General features: G+C 46.7%; 1 protein-coding gene across 2 annotated transcripts in view; it reads right to left on the reverse strand.

Moving 5' to 3' along the window:
- The window catches only part of dcc (DCC netrin 1 receptor), a 150,631-nt gene extending 136,198 nt beyond the window's left edge, over window positions 1-14,433 (reverse strand). Inside the window, exon 1 of one of the 2 annotated variants that reach the window (XM_076029189.1) lies at window positions 13,755-14,433. In XM_076029189.1, the coding sequence (XP_075885304.1) occupies window positions 13,755-13,935 (181 nt within the window). In that variant the 5' untranslated portion in view covers window positions 13,936-14,433. The remainder of the gene's footprint in view (window positions 1-13,754) is intronic. The other variant, XM_076029190.1, reaches the window with a different exon arrangement.
- Window positions 14,434-16,059: the final 1,626 nt, after the last annotated feature.

The following is a 16,059-nucleotide window of genomic DNA, read 5'->3' on the forward strand; positions in this document are numbered from 1 at the left end:
TGATTGCTGCAGGCAAAACGGTGATAACCGCCCAACCTCCTTTTACCTTCCACGAACCACGAACCATGGCTCTGAGCCATGTCTGTCTGTCTGTCTGTCTGTCTCAGTCTGACTTCACACACACACGCAGACGCACACGCAGACGCGCACGCGCACACATGCACACGCACACACACGCACACACACACACGCACGCACACACACACGCACACACACACGCTTCGGGAGACGGCGCAGCAAGGCACTAATTAAAATCCCATCAGTCTTGAAGCGCCATCATCTATTTTTTAAACAGTGCGGTATGGGAGCACTTTTCTGCTATTGGTCCATTGTGTAACTATGGCCTGCTTTGGTAAATTAATCATGGCATTGCAACTCTTCCATTTGCATTAATGTACTTATGGCGCACACGGTTGTACTCGCGGTGCGAGGACAGAAGGCGAGAGGACGCGGAAACGAGCTCCACTCGACGTCACTTTCTGTCTGCCGCTCGCCGCCGCTCCGCGCTGCTGCTGTATCCGACTTTACTTCCAGCCCCATTTCATCTTGTGTCCTATTTGTGCAATTCATTGCTTCCTGGCTACAAAGAGCTCTGGCTGGGATCAGGGAGGCAGTGTAACAACGCCCCGAGGAGCCCGTAATCACGTCGGCATCCAAATTCACTTTCGCTCTGAAAGTAATGAGGAAACGCTGACAACTTTATTCGCTCACTCGTCGACTCGCTGCCTCCTTTCTTGCCCTTTATCTTCCCAGGTGAACTCGAACCAAGGTGGATTCCAGAGACCAGCCGTGAGAAAACCATGTCTGTCAAGTCTGTCTTGAGCTCGGTGAAAAACACCGAAGGATGTTTAGATTCAGTCGTCAACAACCGCAGAGGAAAATTGGAGCGAGCGGCGCTAACGAACCTGCAAGCGGATAATGAATGTTTTTTTTTTTTTAATTGCATGTTTGTTTTCAGCATCTTTTAAATTAAACCTTTCAAGTTTGAGGCCAAAACTTCTGCAATCAGCTCCGTCTCATATCGGTTGGATTTGGTTTACTGGAATATTTCATCATCCAAGTTCAAAACACACAATTTAAAACCTACATTTTTGAGCAACATGGACATTGACGCTGACACACTTGATGCAAGGTCCTGCAATGGTCAAGTTATCGGCCGCGAACCAGCATCAATCACGCGGTAGGGGCCTGGAAGTTTGCGGTCCCTCAACCGGTGACCTATTTTCCAACACGGAAACACGTGTTGGACACGCACTGCAAAGAGAGTCACGTGTTTCCCTACGAGACCCCAAGATGAGACAACAATTCCCCTCTACGCAATAAGACAAAGAGCAACACCACTCTTTAACAAGGGAGATGCAGTTTACTGATCCTTCCACTCCAAAAAAATAATCCCGGTTTGTTTGTAGCAAAAAAAAATGTATGTAATCTCTTCTGCAAACTCACTGCTTCAACATTTGATTCATTGATCCGACACGTTTGTTTCATTTTCAATATTTCTATATTGTTTAGCTGTCCCCAAATGCACTAATAAGTGCACAATGTCTGTTGTGGCGATCCCAGTTCAACACACAGCAGACAAACAGACCAAGCTGAGTCAAGTGCAGTGAAACGCAGCAACCAGCAGGAGCAAAAAAAAAAAACTCACTGCTTTTAATCACCGAACATCCCCTCAGTCCCCTGTGGATAATAATAGCTGAATGATGTCACATCAATTTGCCGCTAATAACTAAAAACTCATATTAGATGGCCAGATAGCGAGCTCGCGAGCTAGCTAGCTCCGTGCTGGTGACAGAGCAGGTCTAATTTGGGAGAACTTAAAAATAGCATTTTTTTCAATTCATCATTCTGATTTGTTTTGGGAGGGGGGCACTGACAAGGATGTTTAAAGATGGGCCTTTTCATAATCTTGAGTTTAAATTTTTAATTTAACACATTTAACACTGCGCCATGAAGCCCCTCTCCACTGCGAACCCCGAGATGGGTCAACCCAGTTTCCTCTGCGCCCGCCGCCCAACACTAGAATTTTTGCCTATGATAGTGCAGCCGTGTAGAGAAAATGTGAGCAGTCTGCCAAAGATCTGGTAAAATCACTAACTGGGAAACGACTGTGAGTGAGACAGAGCTAAGAGCAGGCATGCCCAAAGCCCGGCCCAACTGATCTTAAGTGGCCCGCGGCTTTACTCGGAAAACACGAGTTTTCCCCCCCGTCAACTAGAAGATCAAGGTGGTTGGTGGGGAGTGGATGGAGCTGCAAATGTTGTATATCAAAATAAATCTCAGCTTAAAAAGCAACGCCGGCTCGGCGTAAAAGCTTTAAACTGCAGCTCGCACGCAGAGAAGCTGTAGAGAGCTTTAATGCAGCATATTGCTTTGTTTGTGCTGCAGGAGGAAGATCAGGCTTCACCATGGGCTTCTCGCATCCACAGGTGCGACTTTGTATTGCCTCGCGGGCCAAATATAATGACACTGCGGGCCAAAGTTGGCCCGCAAGCCAGAGTTTGACACCTAGGCCTTAAGCTTTTTGAATGGTTTCACTGTTGGCAACGTAGCAGCAAAACTACATTAGAGCAAAGACAGGACCCAGGTCCCAGGTTGGTTGTCACTCCTCTCCACTAGGCCAATCCCCCACGAAGCCTTTCATTTAAAATGGGGCATGACAATATGATGGGGGGGAGATTATTCAGCAAGACGCCGCCACGCTGCTCATGATTTAGCGAACCCAGCCTCTCGGATGAAGCTTTCACGTCAGTTACCGTCAATCTCCTTTATCTCGGGCTAGTTATCCTTTCAGCAGGGCTCCCAACACTATTATCTCTGTTCCCTTGGCAGAGTGGAGTGGATCTTTTTACTAATTTTGTTGAGCAGCGAGATACTGTAACGTGTGCCTTGAATTAAATAGTTGTTTTTTTTTTCTCTTTGCCGCAAAAAAACCCAAAATAAAACAAACCGAGGAAAAAAAACAAACCAACTGAGAAAATTCTCCAGGCGTCGTAGCACCAACTTAAAGCAGATGAGTTGTCCCTCTTTGCTGGGCACTGAGACTCCGAGATTCTGAGACTCTGGTCTGCTGCCTTTGCCTTATAAGACGACACACAATGTGAACGCAGCGCTTCCGGGCAATTCATTTATTTGTTTCCGGCCGGTGACAAATATCACCGCCGCACAACTTGGTTTTCCTTCTTAAGCAACGGGCCATTCATCTTCAGCGCGCGCCTGGCGGACAGAAGAGTCGCTTCTCCCTGGACGTCTCCCTGCGCCGCTAGGAGTCGTTCACGTTGCCACACACACATGAAACCATTTAATTCGATATAAAATGCACAGTCGTTTGACACGACTCGTCAGAGTTTTACATGGACCGTGTGAGTCCAGCAGTGCAGCCAACTGCTGATGATGACTCTTAAAGTGGCCCCATGCACGATTTCCTTCTTCATCACGTATGTCATGTATGTCTGTGATTCCTAACGTGCCAAAAAAAAAAAAAAAAAAAAAAAAAATCCTAAAAAGACACAATGAATCCCATTCAGTCAAAGTACAGATACTTGAAAAATCTACCTAGGCACAGTAACAAAGTATTTGTACTTTGTTACTTTCCCGCCTCTGTGCCTGATGACTCAGTTGTCAGTAAGTCCCTCAACAGGTCGAGGTCCACGTGAAATAATATCGTCAAAGTCCCCGGCGGAAGCAGGTCCTTCAGTTGCTGCCTTCAGGGACTGAGTCACATGTTCAGCTGCTGCCTTCAGGGACTGACGCAGTCCGACTGAGTCACGTGTTCAGTTTGACGTGGGTCTTTTTCCACATTGGGTGACACGACCTTTGCATTCATCCAGCAGACTCGGGGAGAAAGATGTATTAATAATTTATTGCCGACTTTCTAGTTCCCAGTATTTAGTCCATGTGACTCATCACGTTCACGCCGTGTTCAAACAGCTGCACCGTCCCGAAGCCGTCCGCGCCAGCGACCCTCCGTGATGTCAGCAGCAGGTAGTCCCGCGGCCACGCTGTCACCTCGCGCCGCTGATGCAGTTTGACGGCTCGGCTGCAGGCGGCAAATTAACATCGTGACCGAGCAGGACGTGCGGGGAAAAAAAACAAAAAAAAACCCTGCGGTGTCCTGCGGGCCACGAACGCACCAGGCATCACACCTCTGGTACCAGAGTCTGGTGTGTGTGTGTGTGTGTGCGTGTGTGTGTGTGACTGTGACTGGCTGTGGCAAAGTGACATTTCTACCAAGTTGTGCGTGTGTGCGTGTTAAACAAACAGAGTTATATGAGAGTTTTCTAGGTCAGTGACGATGACGTGCTCCATTCGCTGAAGGTCTTGACCTCTTGACCTCTCCTCGTAAATCTTGTTGCCATAGTACAGTGAGAAAACTGCCTGTCTGCCAGCTGAACATACTGCCCATGCATACATTAATAAAAGTGTATAATGGCAGTAAAATAAAAGTCATTTGGTTTTCCTCGCCGTGGAACGGTTCTCATATACATCAGAATATCCACAGATGAATCAGGGTCTTGCTCCCAGTTAGCTGCCATGTTGCACCACTGTGTTTTAAAGAACCAGGACAGTGACCTTAATACGAAATGCGCTGTCAGACGAGCTTCCTTAAAATTTTTACACACATTTAAAAATTCAGCTGCGCTGGCAGACGTTCCGCAGGACTGACAGTTCCACCGACCTTCGCGCTACTTGCGCAGCTGTTGACCCTCTTGCCAGGGTAAAGAACCCAAGCACAGATTATTCCCAAGTGGTGCCACTTTCAGTGGCGATCTGAGAGGTCACGATAGGCTACGAAAAGATACCGTGGGAAAGGAGAGGCGATGAGGAACGAAATCCGCGACGCAACGCGCAGCAGAAAACACACAGAACCGTGGTTAGCTTGTTTGATCCTTTTAAAAGACATTCGTCTCTGCGTTGGCAACAAAAGAAAACTCCCAATTTCTTCTTCTTCTCCTTCTTCCCGCTGTTGGGAGGCTTGCATCGCCACGCCGTGTTGAGACGTCGCATTATTCCGCTGGCGTCCGAGCGCGCGTGCGCTTACATGCGGGACGCCTCACTAATCTTTATAAGTGGCCATAAATCCAGGCTGGCTGTGCTGCTGCTGCTGCTACTGCTGCTGCTGCAGATGGTGGGGGGGACGGGGTAGGGGGGCGGCGGAGGGAGGTAGAGGAGGTAGCGGTGGGCTACTGGGCGAACGCTCAGGGTTCAGCGCTTTTTGCTCACTGGCGTGACACGGCGCGCTGCTCCGCATGAATATTCATCAGAGGGATCCTGCTGCAGTCCGGGCAATTCATCTCGTCCTGGCAGAGCTGCGGCCGGCGCTGCGCAGGAGGCCGTCGAGAAGGTTTCTGGCCAAACGTGGCCGATAACCGCGCCGCCGTCGGCCAGCTTCCAACTTCCTGCTGCTCAATCAGGACAGAAGGAGCTTGAAATAGTGCCTCTAGTCCATGATTCAATGAAATCGGGGGGAAATCGTATTTAGCTTCATTAGCGGCGGACAAATTTTTGATTTTTTTTTTTTTAGGTATCTGTGCTTTTCTTGAGTAAACTGATGAAGCTTGAATGGATTTCCAGCTCACAACCGCAACCCCTAAGGTTTCCCAACCTCAACAGCACTTCAAGGTTTTTCCACCTTGAGCTTTAAAGCTTTAAAGTTCAGATGAAGTCATCATACCTTGAAACTCACAATACTCAGCAGCTCTTCTTCGTTTTTGTTTGTTTGTTTGTTTGGTTTGTAAGGAGGTTAAGGATGTGTATGAGTAGGAGATTTTGAAAAAGAAACAGAGATTGCAGCGCTCATTCGCTCAACCTCCCTCTACCGACCTTGCCAGTGAACTACGGTGGCCGGCACACGCAAACCTGGATACCTCGTCAACCTTCTTCTTCGATGGTTTATTTGAGGACGCCAGCGTTTTCCCTGGATACCAAATGTGCTGACAGACAAGCTGGATTGTCCACACCAGGCTTCCTTAGAAATATGGTGGTGCAAGATGGCAGCTAACTGAGAGCAAGACCCTGATTGATCTACGGGTATTCTTATCTGTCAGAACCGTTCTAAGGGTAGAAAAACTAAATGACTTTATTGTACTGTGAGTTTGCACTTTTATTTATGCATTTATGGTTAGTATGTTAAGCTTTTATAAATATAGAAATTATAAATCAAGCCAAGTTTTACACACCGGACCACTAATTAGATCAACTTACTCAGTTTCAAGTTCCTAAATTATCGAAGTTTAAGCAAACTTTTGAAAATTAGCCCTAGAAATGAAATAAATAAAACGCTATTACCGCAGTTCCATTCATTTTCACGCAAACTAATAAGGCTGCAAAATGCACAGTTACAACATAGGATCCCACTAAGTGGCTGCCAGAAGCAGAAGGAAACAAAGCCACCAGAAGACTGAAGGAAGGATTCATGGAATTACTGTCAGTTGGGCAAATTGTAATTATTATCCTCGCAGGTCAGCTCGCATTGGCCGTGAGGCTTAGCGCTCCTAGAGCTAGCATAATGCACGCAGCTGTGGCATTCCAAAATATGATAATGCGGACTGTAACACATGGGGGACACAGACAGAGTCACATGAACTGGGTGTTCAGTTTGTATGTTCAGAGTTCATTAGCCAAACCCTTCAACTCCAGGAAGCGGTTTTAAATGATGCTGTTTTTTCCGATGAATTTTAGGAAGAAAATTTCTTCTCAAGGCTAAAATAGTGGCCGCTCACACCACCTCTACAGTTGACGTTAGGAAAAGGATTCATCAGCACAACTGCAAGACAGAGGCCATGCCAGGCCGCACTGAAATATACAATAATCACAACCTGAGTCAGGATGTGTCTGAGAATCCAAACAACTTTCACCCCGACTCCAGGAACATTTTTTTTGTCTTGTTTTCGTTGGTTGAAATTCAGCTCGGCGTTGTCTTGTCAAACGAAAGAAATAACAGCGGCGACAAGAAGCAGCAAAACACTGAATTTGAAAACAAAAAAACACACAAAAAAAACAGAGTTGAATAAATAAAACCCCAATTCATGTAAAAGCCGGCTGCAGTGTTAATGAGGAGGATTTAAAGGCGAGAGAGACGCCACGCTCCTCCAGCAGGTAACGCAGTTCGGCAACATGAATAATGGATGAGTGTCAGAGCGGAGCAGCTGATGTTAAATATAGGCAGCACCAGATGTAAATGAAGTGCTAATGTTCAGAGGCCAGTCAAATTATCTTTCTGCAAATTAGTCACAGGCCTTTCACCTTTTTCTCTTCTTTTCTTTCCCCGTTGCAGTTATTCTTTTCTAAGTGAATGCAGTGACAGGGACTCAATCCAATTCAGCCGACAAAACTGTTCAGGTCGTTAAATATGTTTCCGCTTCTTAATAACTGATCTTAACTGACGGAAGAAGAAGAAGAAGAAGAAGAAGAAGAAGATACCTGTAAAAGGTTGGGGTCACTTTTTCCACAAAGGGACTTTATAAAGAAGTTTATAAGAAACATAAAGTGGTATAAACAGCTCTCGGTGGGACCAATTTGTTAAGAATTCTTAACAAACTTTCTAGGCTCCTTAACTTTTTAAAAAAAAAAACGTCTTTACAAAATAAAACCATGATGAGGATTTTTTTTTTTTATGCTCAGCACACAGACATCCTCTGTCTCCTCCTCTCTAAAAGGCCACGGAAAGTTCTTCTTCTTCGCTGCTAGTGAACAGGAAACGCTCGCTTCCCTGTCTCATGAGCTGCTTGTGCACACGAGTCTTCTTTTGCAGGGTGTCTGCTGCAAAGCTGTGATTATTAGACTTTTGCTTGCGGCATACACAGTACCTTTTCACCTTCGAGCTTATGAGATAAAATACAAAACATCTTTATTTTTCCAACAGTGCGCACAGAAACAGTGTCGCTGCCTGCGGATTGTTGGTGTTTTGGTTTTTTTCAGATTTGGAGATGATTCTCTGTTCACTGCGGCTGCGGAGAGGGGAAAAAAAAAAACAAGACAAATCGAGTGGCAACTCGCACACCTCATGTATTTTTCTGCCTTATTAATCTACCGCTAGTGGCTGTGATTATGCAGGGCCGTTTTCATCTGGCCCTTCCATCAGCCTCCCTCTCAGACCTGAGCGGTTCTCCCCGCAGTTCGTCCGTCACAGGAACAGAAGACGCCACGCCGCCGCAGCCCAGGGCTACACTGCACGCAGTCGCCACCATAAAGTTTAGAAGGAGCAAATGGCAGCGACAGGGGAAAAATAAAAACCCAGAGATTTTTCTGCAAGTCACAAATCAAGATGGGCAAAAGCCGCATGTCAAAAAGTCACAAGTCACTGAAAGAATCACAAGAGACTCCCAAGGCTTTTACTGTCAAGCCCAAAGCTGTTTGTCTGAAAAATGACTGTAGCAAATATGTAAATGTATATTTTAGTGTGAAAATATCAGTCTAATTGATACACAGTGTGGATTTATCCAACTGTGAAAAACAAACTTGGACGATGTAATTACCACCATGTCAGGTTGGGTTGCCGTCGTTGCATCATTAGACATTCTAAACATATGGTAGGATGTAAAAAGCACGCACATGCAGTGCAACAGGGCGCTGGGTGATCACTGAGCGGAAGTTTCAAATAACATGTTGTTGGTGTTAAAAGCAGGCGGCGTCTCTAATGGAATCGTTTCAGCCTTTATTATTCACCTCGAGCCTATTAATGGAAATGTCGCACTGCTTGAGCTTTTAGCTTTAATGTGATTCTTGATTAAATTTAGTTCCCCCTGGTACTATGGCTCTTTGCCGTTACAGTTGTCTTGATGCCGTGAAAGGAAAAGCTTTCAGAGGGTCTTAACTGTCTCCGGCCGTATAAACTCAAGAAATGCACGTGCTTTTAGTGCTTGCAGTAAAAACAGAAAGAAACAACTTGCATTTTTATGTTAATTTTTTGACAACACAATGTCCTTGTTTTATGTTGTGTGTTTTATGTTTGCACACTCAGGACTTTCTATCTTAAAGTCTCACATTCAAGACTATATATTTTTTGTTGTTAGAAATTGAACAAATTGTGCTTCCTTATCTCACTTAACATTTGAGGATTAAAAAAAAAAAAATCCACTGACCAGGACCGTCCAATTAACCTGGAGGAATTACAGCACGAAGATTCTGTTCTATGCAGATGACACAATACTTTGATGTGTAAAATCAAATGACTCTGGGAAAAAAACGAATGTTTGTATTTTCTGCCACACTTAGCTGCTGTTGGTGATTATTTGTCAATAAAGCTGCTGATCAATAAACTCATGAATAGATCATCAACCTGCCATAGCGACTCTTTCGATCAACCGGACAGATCAATAATACATAAGCGTGAAGAACACGTTGCTGATAGTAGTTGGTCGTTTTAATACCATCATGGAATAATGCACAGGGGCGGGGGAGAAAAAGTCATGTAATCAAACAAGATGAGACAGTGAAGATAAGGATGAGGTCAATTAGAATAGACAAGGTGAGATGAGAGCGGGGAATAAGAAATCACATGGCTGTGTGAGGATTAATGGAGACAAAAAAAAAAAAAAGCTGCATAGTGTCAGCCTGAAAAGAGATCAAATGGATTGAACAAGTCACGGCAAAGCAGAGGCACGACTATATTAAATGCGCTCAGCATGTTAAATTGGGCTAAAATATGACACTGAGGGGAGTTGAATTTAGTGGAGTTAGGAAATAAAAAGAGAAGATGACATGCGAAGGCGAGGAGCATAAAAGGAAACATGGCAGAGACGAGAGAAAGTAAGACGGTAATATGCATAAAACTGGAATTGGGGTGGCGGCGGGAAGACATTGTCTCAAATGAGATCTTGGGAACAATAACAAGTGGCTGGTGGCGTACGGCAGTATTTTAAAAGCTGGAAGTAATGTCTTTAAATGAATCCAGTACTGCAGGGGGGCTGTAGATACCAAGGAACTGGAGGATGATTTGTGCACCTTGGAAATCCAGTCATATGTCAAGTGGCTCATTTCACAATGGCTATAGGCTAAAGGGGGCGAGGGGGGGGGGCTACCAGCGGAGAGTAAAATGAGTCTCTCACAATATAATGAAGTATTTTTCAATAACTATATATAACAAATAAGTAATGGACGGATCAACTACGAGTTACAGCTTCTTAAAAAATGTGCAGAATGTCTAATTATCAATGCCGGAGTTTGAAGTCTCTGCATTTGACCCAGCATCCCCTGAGGGAGCGGTGGGCAGCAGCGGTACTGCGCCCGGGAATCATTGGGTAATCTAACCACCCCCCCAAAATTCCACAGTGCCAAGCAGGGAGTCCACGGGCACCATTGTTACAGTCTGTGGTATGACCCGGCCGGGTATCGAACGCACAGTATCGATCCCAACACTCGACATCCTGGTATCGCTATATAAAAACGCTAAATGCACTCACAATGTGGGGTTTAACAGCCAACATGGGTCCTAGTCAGGGCTGGACTGGGCGGGAGAGGCCTGATTCCATCAAGGGTTGGCTTTGACAATCAGTGCCGCTTTAACCTTCAACCTTCAACCTCGTCTCAATGTTCTTACCCCAAAAACCACAGGAGTTAAGTCCACACAAAGAACGACTTATTTCGAGCCCATTAAAGCCTCCTCCTGAATGAGGACTGGTGGTGGTGGTGGGGGGGAGCAAATCCAGCGGGATGACAAGAGAGCTTCAAAGTTAAATCTGCTTAGTCTTAATGCGAACGTACCTCCTTTTCACCACAAACAGACCCGCTATTAATTTAAGCAGCAACCTGATGACCTTGCGTTTTTTTTCTTTTCTTTGCCTGCTTGGGGCTTTTATGAAAACAGCTCTGAGCAGCGGCGGCCACTTGACGGATTGTCCCTCAGATGACGTGCAAATGGTTTGTGGTTCCGCCGGTAATCGTCTGAGTTTAGTGGGCCGCGCTTCCAGGAACAAATGCAAAATACCACGAACATCGAACGGGATCGGGACGCGTCCTTGCTTCTCCTCTTTTCCAGGTTTGGGAGGCAACAGAGTGCAAATACTTTGTTACGGTACTTCTTACTATTACTTCCGACATTTGCACACAATTACTTTACATACGTTCGACTCTTTACAATGGAAAAAAAAAACCCGCTGGTTATTTTTGTGTTTGGTAGATACAAATTCTGTTGAAAGTAATTATTGATTTTGACTGAAGTGGGGCTTTTTGAACTGTGTTGTTGTGCTGAACAGAGAGTACTGTTCAGTGCAAAATAAAAATGCAGAAATTAACAATGGTTATCATCATTATTATTATGAGAAACTGTCAACATCGTTTTGAGGTGTACAAAAGCTTTTTCATTTTTGCTAAATCATCAACAAATGTGACAACAATCTTCATCCGTACTTCTACTTCAGTACAGAATGTGAATAGTTTGGCCACCTCTCTTCTCTTCACAGATTTTAACCGTTTCCCCTTAAATCCCCATCAACGTTAACAGGACCACCATCGCTGCACGGACCCTAATTATCCAGGTTGTTGCGCCGGTCGACTGAACCTCAATTAAAATCTACCTGAAGAGTCCAAACTCCTCCTCAAAGACAGACTGAGCACCGTGCAGTCAGGGACCTTTTGTCCCTTCTTCATTCACGTTCCTTTTGCAGCTCACAACGCCACCGAGGGAGTGCAGCAAAGTCTGTGAGTCTGAGCTCATCAGTGGAAGAACCTGCAAAGTGTTGCCGCCGCCGCCCCCCCCCCCCCACACACACACACACACACACACACACACACACACACACACACGTTTGAAGAGGCGAAACACAGCAGCACGACCTGCTACTGCCAGAAAAATAAATGCTCCAATTGAAGAAAAGATAGAGAGTCAGTTAGTGGGAAGCCTTCATGAATGAGAGTGGAGAAGAGTGTGTGTGTGTGTGTGTGTGTGTGTGTGTGTGTGTGTGTGTGTGTGTGAGTGAGTGTGTTGTTGTTGCACTTGCATGGATGAGGCACCGTCTGAGTAAAATATTCAGCAGAGGGTTTTACAACCGAGCTGCAGTAGAAATACAAGCTACTACTGCCCAGCTGATCGAGCAGAGACTGTGTGTGTGTGTGTGTGTGTGTGTGTGTGTGTGTGTGTGTGTGTGTGTGTGTGGTGTGTGTGTGTGTGTGTAGGCCTGTTCTTCTACCACCAATTAGCTTAATTAAAGTGTTTGGACATAATTTATTGACAGCTGGAGTCGCAGAGAGAGGACAGGGGAGGGGGCGGGGGGGCGGGGGGGGGGGCAGAGAGAGAGAAAGAGGGAGAGTAGCCAGCCAGATCTGTTTGAATCCATTAAATCGTCGAGAAAAACAGCAACAAAAAATGCTCAAGTGACACTTTGGGCCGTTTAAAGTGGACTGAAGCGATGATTCGAGTAAAACCCACTTGAATCAGAGGCTCTCAGTGGAAAATAGGCCAGGTTAAAGCGTTATATGGTGGATGCCGAGACGCTCTGACGTTAACAGGTACATTAGATTCCATTTATGGTGGGGGAATAAAATAAAAATGAAAAATAACGAAAGGTTTCGAGACTCGAACACAGGATAAATACAGCCACTAAACCCAGTCAGCCCTGCAGGTAGTTGTTCCCACTCATGTATCGTGTTGTTTTTTTTTTTTCTGTGCAAACTACTGCTTGAGTTCAACGCACATTACAGTCCCATGTTATGGACTATTATTCGGGGCTGCTTATGTGAATTTCTGCATTGCCGTGGGACAAATGAAAGCATTTCCTTGAACGTCGCCCTAAACATGGTGGATCCCTGCAGCTCCACCCTGATCAAGCCCAGCACAGAGAAGCATTAACGACCAAACGGCAAGCAGCCTCCTGGAAGCATGTTGGAGTTCCCACCACTCATCATCATCATCTTCATCATCATCATCATCATCATCATCATCATCACCTCTTGCACAACTGTCAGCCAATGGACGCAAAGTTGACTGAGGCAAAGCCTCGACTATACTGGATGAGAACGATCCAACTGAGCAGCATCTGTGTCCATTCCGACCCCCCCCCCACCACCACCACCACCTCACTGCCGCTGCTGAACAATCACTGGGATTCACAGCACCTGCTCCGCACAGCAGCGCACCACCACCACCACCACGAGCCGGCAAGAACATAAAACACAAACATCCTGCAGGCTCACAATCAAACATGTGATTGGCGCGGCATAAAAAAAAAAATAAAAAAAAACTGACACCACATGGAGACGCAGGAGCGACTGCACGCCGCGCTGGCTGACGCACCACAGGATCATTGCAATTGATATATGATAGACAGGTGCGGGTGAAGCGACTCTCTAAAACCTGGAGAAACCCCCCCCCTCCCCCCCAAAAAAAAAACAGAGGAAATTGTGGGTTTTGTTGGTTGCTGTTGTCCAGATATGGTGACAGATGTGCGGAGGCGCTGCTGGGAGAACCCGAGTCCGACCTGCAGGCACAGCTGCTCGGACGCAGACAGAGAGGGCACTGGGAGGGTTGGTGGGGAGGTCGGGTGGATGAGTGTGTGTGTGTGTGTGTGTGTGTGTGTGTGTGTGTGTGTGTGTGTGTGTGTGTTGGGGGGGGGAGGGCACGGTAACAGGTAACACACACCACCACCACCACAATGGCAAAAAAAAAAACATGGTACTTTTGGTCTGCGGCATCCCAGCGACCAGCGAGCAAGCAGACCGCCAAACACACACACACACGCACACACGCACACACACACACACACACACACACACACACACACACACACACACACACACACACACACACACACACTCACCGTGCGCCGCCGTCGGTGGAGCGGCCACCATCCAGCAGAGCAGCAGCGGCGGCAGCAGGTCGAGGAGTCCGCCTGTCCTCCACCAGCACCTCCTGCTGCTCCCCCTACTCCTCCTCCGCCGCCTCCTCCTCATCTTCATCTCCAAGGCGTCAGCAGCACATCCGAGAGAAAGCGGCTCCATGCCGCCCCGGTTCCAGTTAATCACCGGTTAACGGGAGGAAGACGGGGTGGCAGGGGGCAAACACCCGCAAACCTGCCCGCTGCACGCGGTGGAATCTTGCACAGAATCCAACGTCAGTGTGGAGGAGAAGAAGAAGAAGAAGAAGAAGAAGAAGGTAGAAAATCCAGCAGAGAGGGGCAATGACGAGGCTGAGGAGAGGACGACCTCCTCCTCCTCCTCCTCTTCACCTCCTCCTACTAGATATGAATCCCTCCCAGATAGGGGCTGGTGGTCCCCCCCCCCCTCCCTTCCACACCCGCAAAAAAAGAGTGAGGAAGAAAAAAAACAATGTGAGTAATAATCACACAGACTTTCCCAGTTTGGGCGTCCAAAAATAACTTCCAGTGACTATGAAGGCAGCAGAGTCTCCATCACTCTGGTCCAGTCCCACTCACTGAGATGCAGCGGCGGCGGCGGGATGGTGGTGGTGGTGGTGGGGGCGGGGGGCGATTATATCCACGCCGCCTTCACGGAGGTCTGCTCCATCTGCCGGCGAGGAAGGATGGAGACTTTCAGAGTGAGGGGAGAGAGAGGGGGTGTCTCTCTCTCTCTCTCTCGCTCTCTCTCTCTCTCTCTCGCTCTCTCTCTCTCTCTCTCTCTCTCTCTCAAAGGGTGGGGGCGGGGGGGAGGGGGGGTATGAGACGTAGGACGAATGCGAAGCCATTGATCTAAAGAGGCTGGAGGTAAAGTCCGGAGATGGAGGGCTGGGCTCTGGAGGAGGAGGAGGAAGAGGGGGGGGTGGGGAGGGTGGGGAGGAGGAGGAAGTGGTGGTGGGGATGGGGGGGTGGGGGTGGGGGGGGGTGATTGTGGAGTGCAGCGGTCCACGCTGAGTTGGAGCCCGACAGAGACTGCATGCACAGCGGCTGGATTAACTGAGCTCTCCTGCCCCCTCTGGCAGGATCAGGAAATGAAAGCTCTGGAAGTCATCTTTCACAGCGAGTCATGGATGCTGGAACATTATTGACACAACTGCCCGTGAAACATTAATGAAGCATTTTGAATCTGATATGCAACATAGTTTTGTCTTTGTATTGAACATTTGGAAACTTTCAGCTAAGATTCTATTTGTGTGTTGTTGGTTGTGGTTTTGGTTTTGTGTTGTTACTTTCCCACTTTTGTTTTGGAGGCGGCAGGTTGGCAAGTCAGAACCTCAGATTGTAAAACCTTTACAGAAAGGAGCAAAGGTGGTAGTGAGCACTAAACTGCTAATAGGGTTCTGCAATAAAGTACAAGTACTAGAAAAAAAATGATATGAAATAATATTTTAGATATTGTAACTTTATCTGCGGCACAATTTTTTTTTAATTTTGAAAATATAGAGAATAAACATAGAGATTGTTGAGCTCAACAGAGAAGTGTGTCAAGTGATGTCCTGAATAACTTAGTTTTAAGTCGTGTGAAAATATAAATTGCCATGCAAGGGGGACTCGACTCATTCATGTAAGCGTTACGCAATGTAAAGTTACGCAGTCTCAAAGTTGATATTGTCTCAACTGCTCAGGGTCCGCCCAGGAAGTCAATTTTAAAACAAACATTTTTGAAATTAAAAGTCCATGTTTTCACTGCATGCTTTCTAATGCTGTGCCAAACAAACATACTACAAAATATTTATCAAATATCAAGATATATAGTTGGGAAGCTACATGGTGCATCCATAGCGGGCGGATGCGTTGCAACGCAAAGCCAGATAGAAGACAAATTACTAACTGGCGTCAATTTTGGTTGCTTAGCAACTGTTGCCAAGACGGACGTGATGTCCGCACGGCCGCGAGGAATCGCCAGCCAATCGATCGACATCGAAAAACGAAGGCGATGACGGCCGATCAGCGCTTCAGCCATTGACTGATGCAGTGGAAGAACTGGAACGCCTCCTCAAGCCGACCTCTTCATCAGCTCTAAGGTGGGTTGAGAAGCCACAACCGCCGATGGCAGCGACGCCCCCTCCCCGAGGCCACGTAAAAAAAAAAAAAAACTGCAGGTTACACACGATGGAGTGTGGAGTGCATTCTGGCAGAGTGAAACTTTGTGCAAGTGAGATGCAACATTAATCTAGTGCACACGTAGCGAGGCAACACAACACTCAGG

Source organism: Nelusetta ayraudi, unplaced genomic scaffold (assembly GCF_046127955.1).
Source record: "Nelusetta ayraudi isolate G7.1 ecotype Tasmania unplaced genomic scaffold, CSIRO-AGI_Nayr_v1 ptg000026l, whole genome shotgun sequence".
Lineage (NCBI taxonomy): Eukaryota > Metazoa > Chordata > Actinopteri > Tetraodontiformes > Monacanthidae > Nelusetta > Nelusetta ayraudi.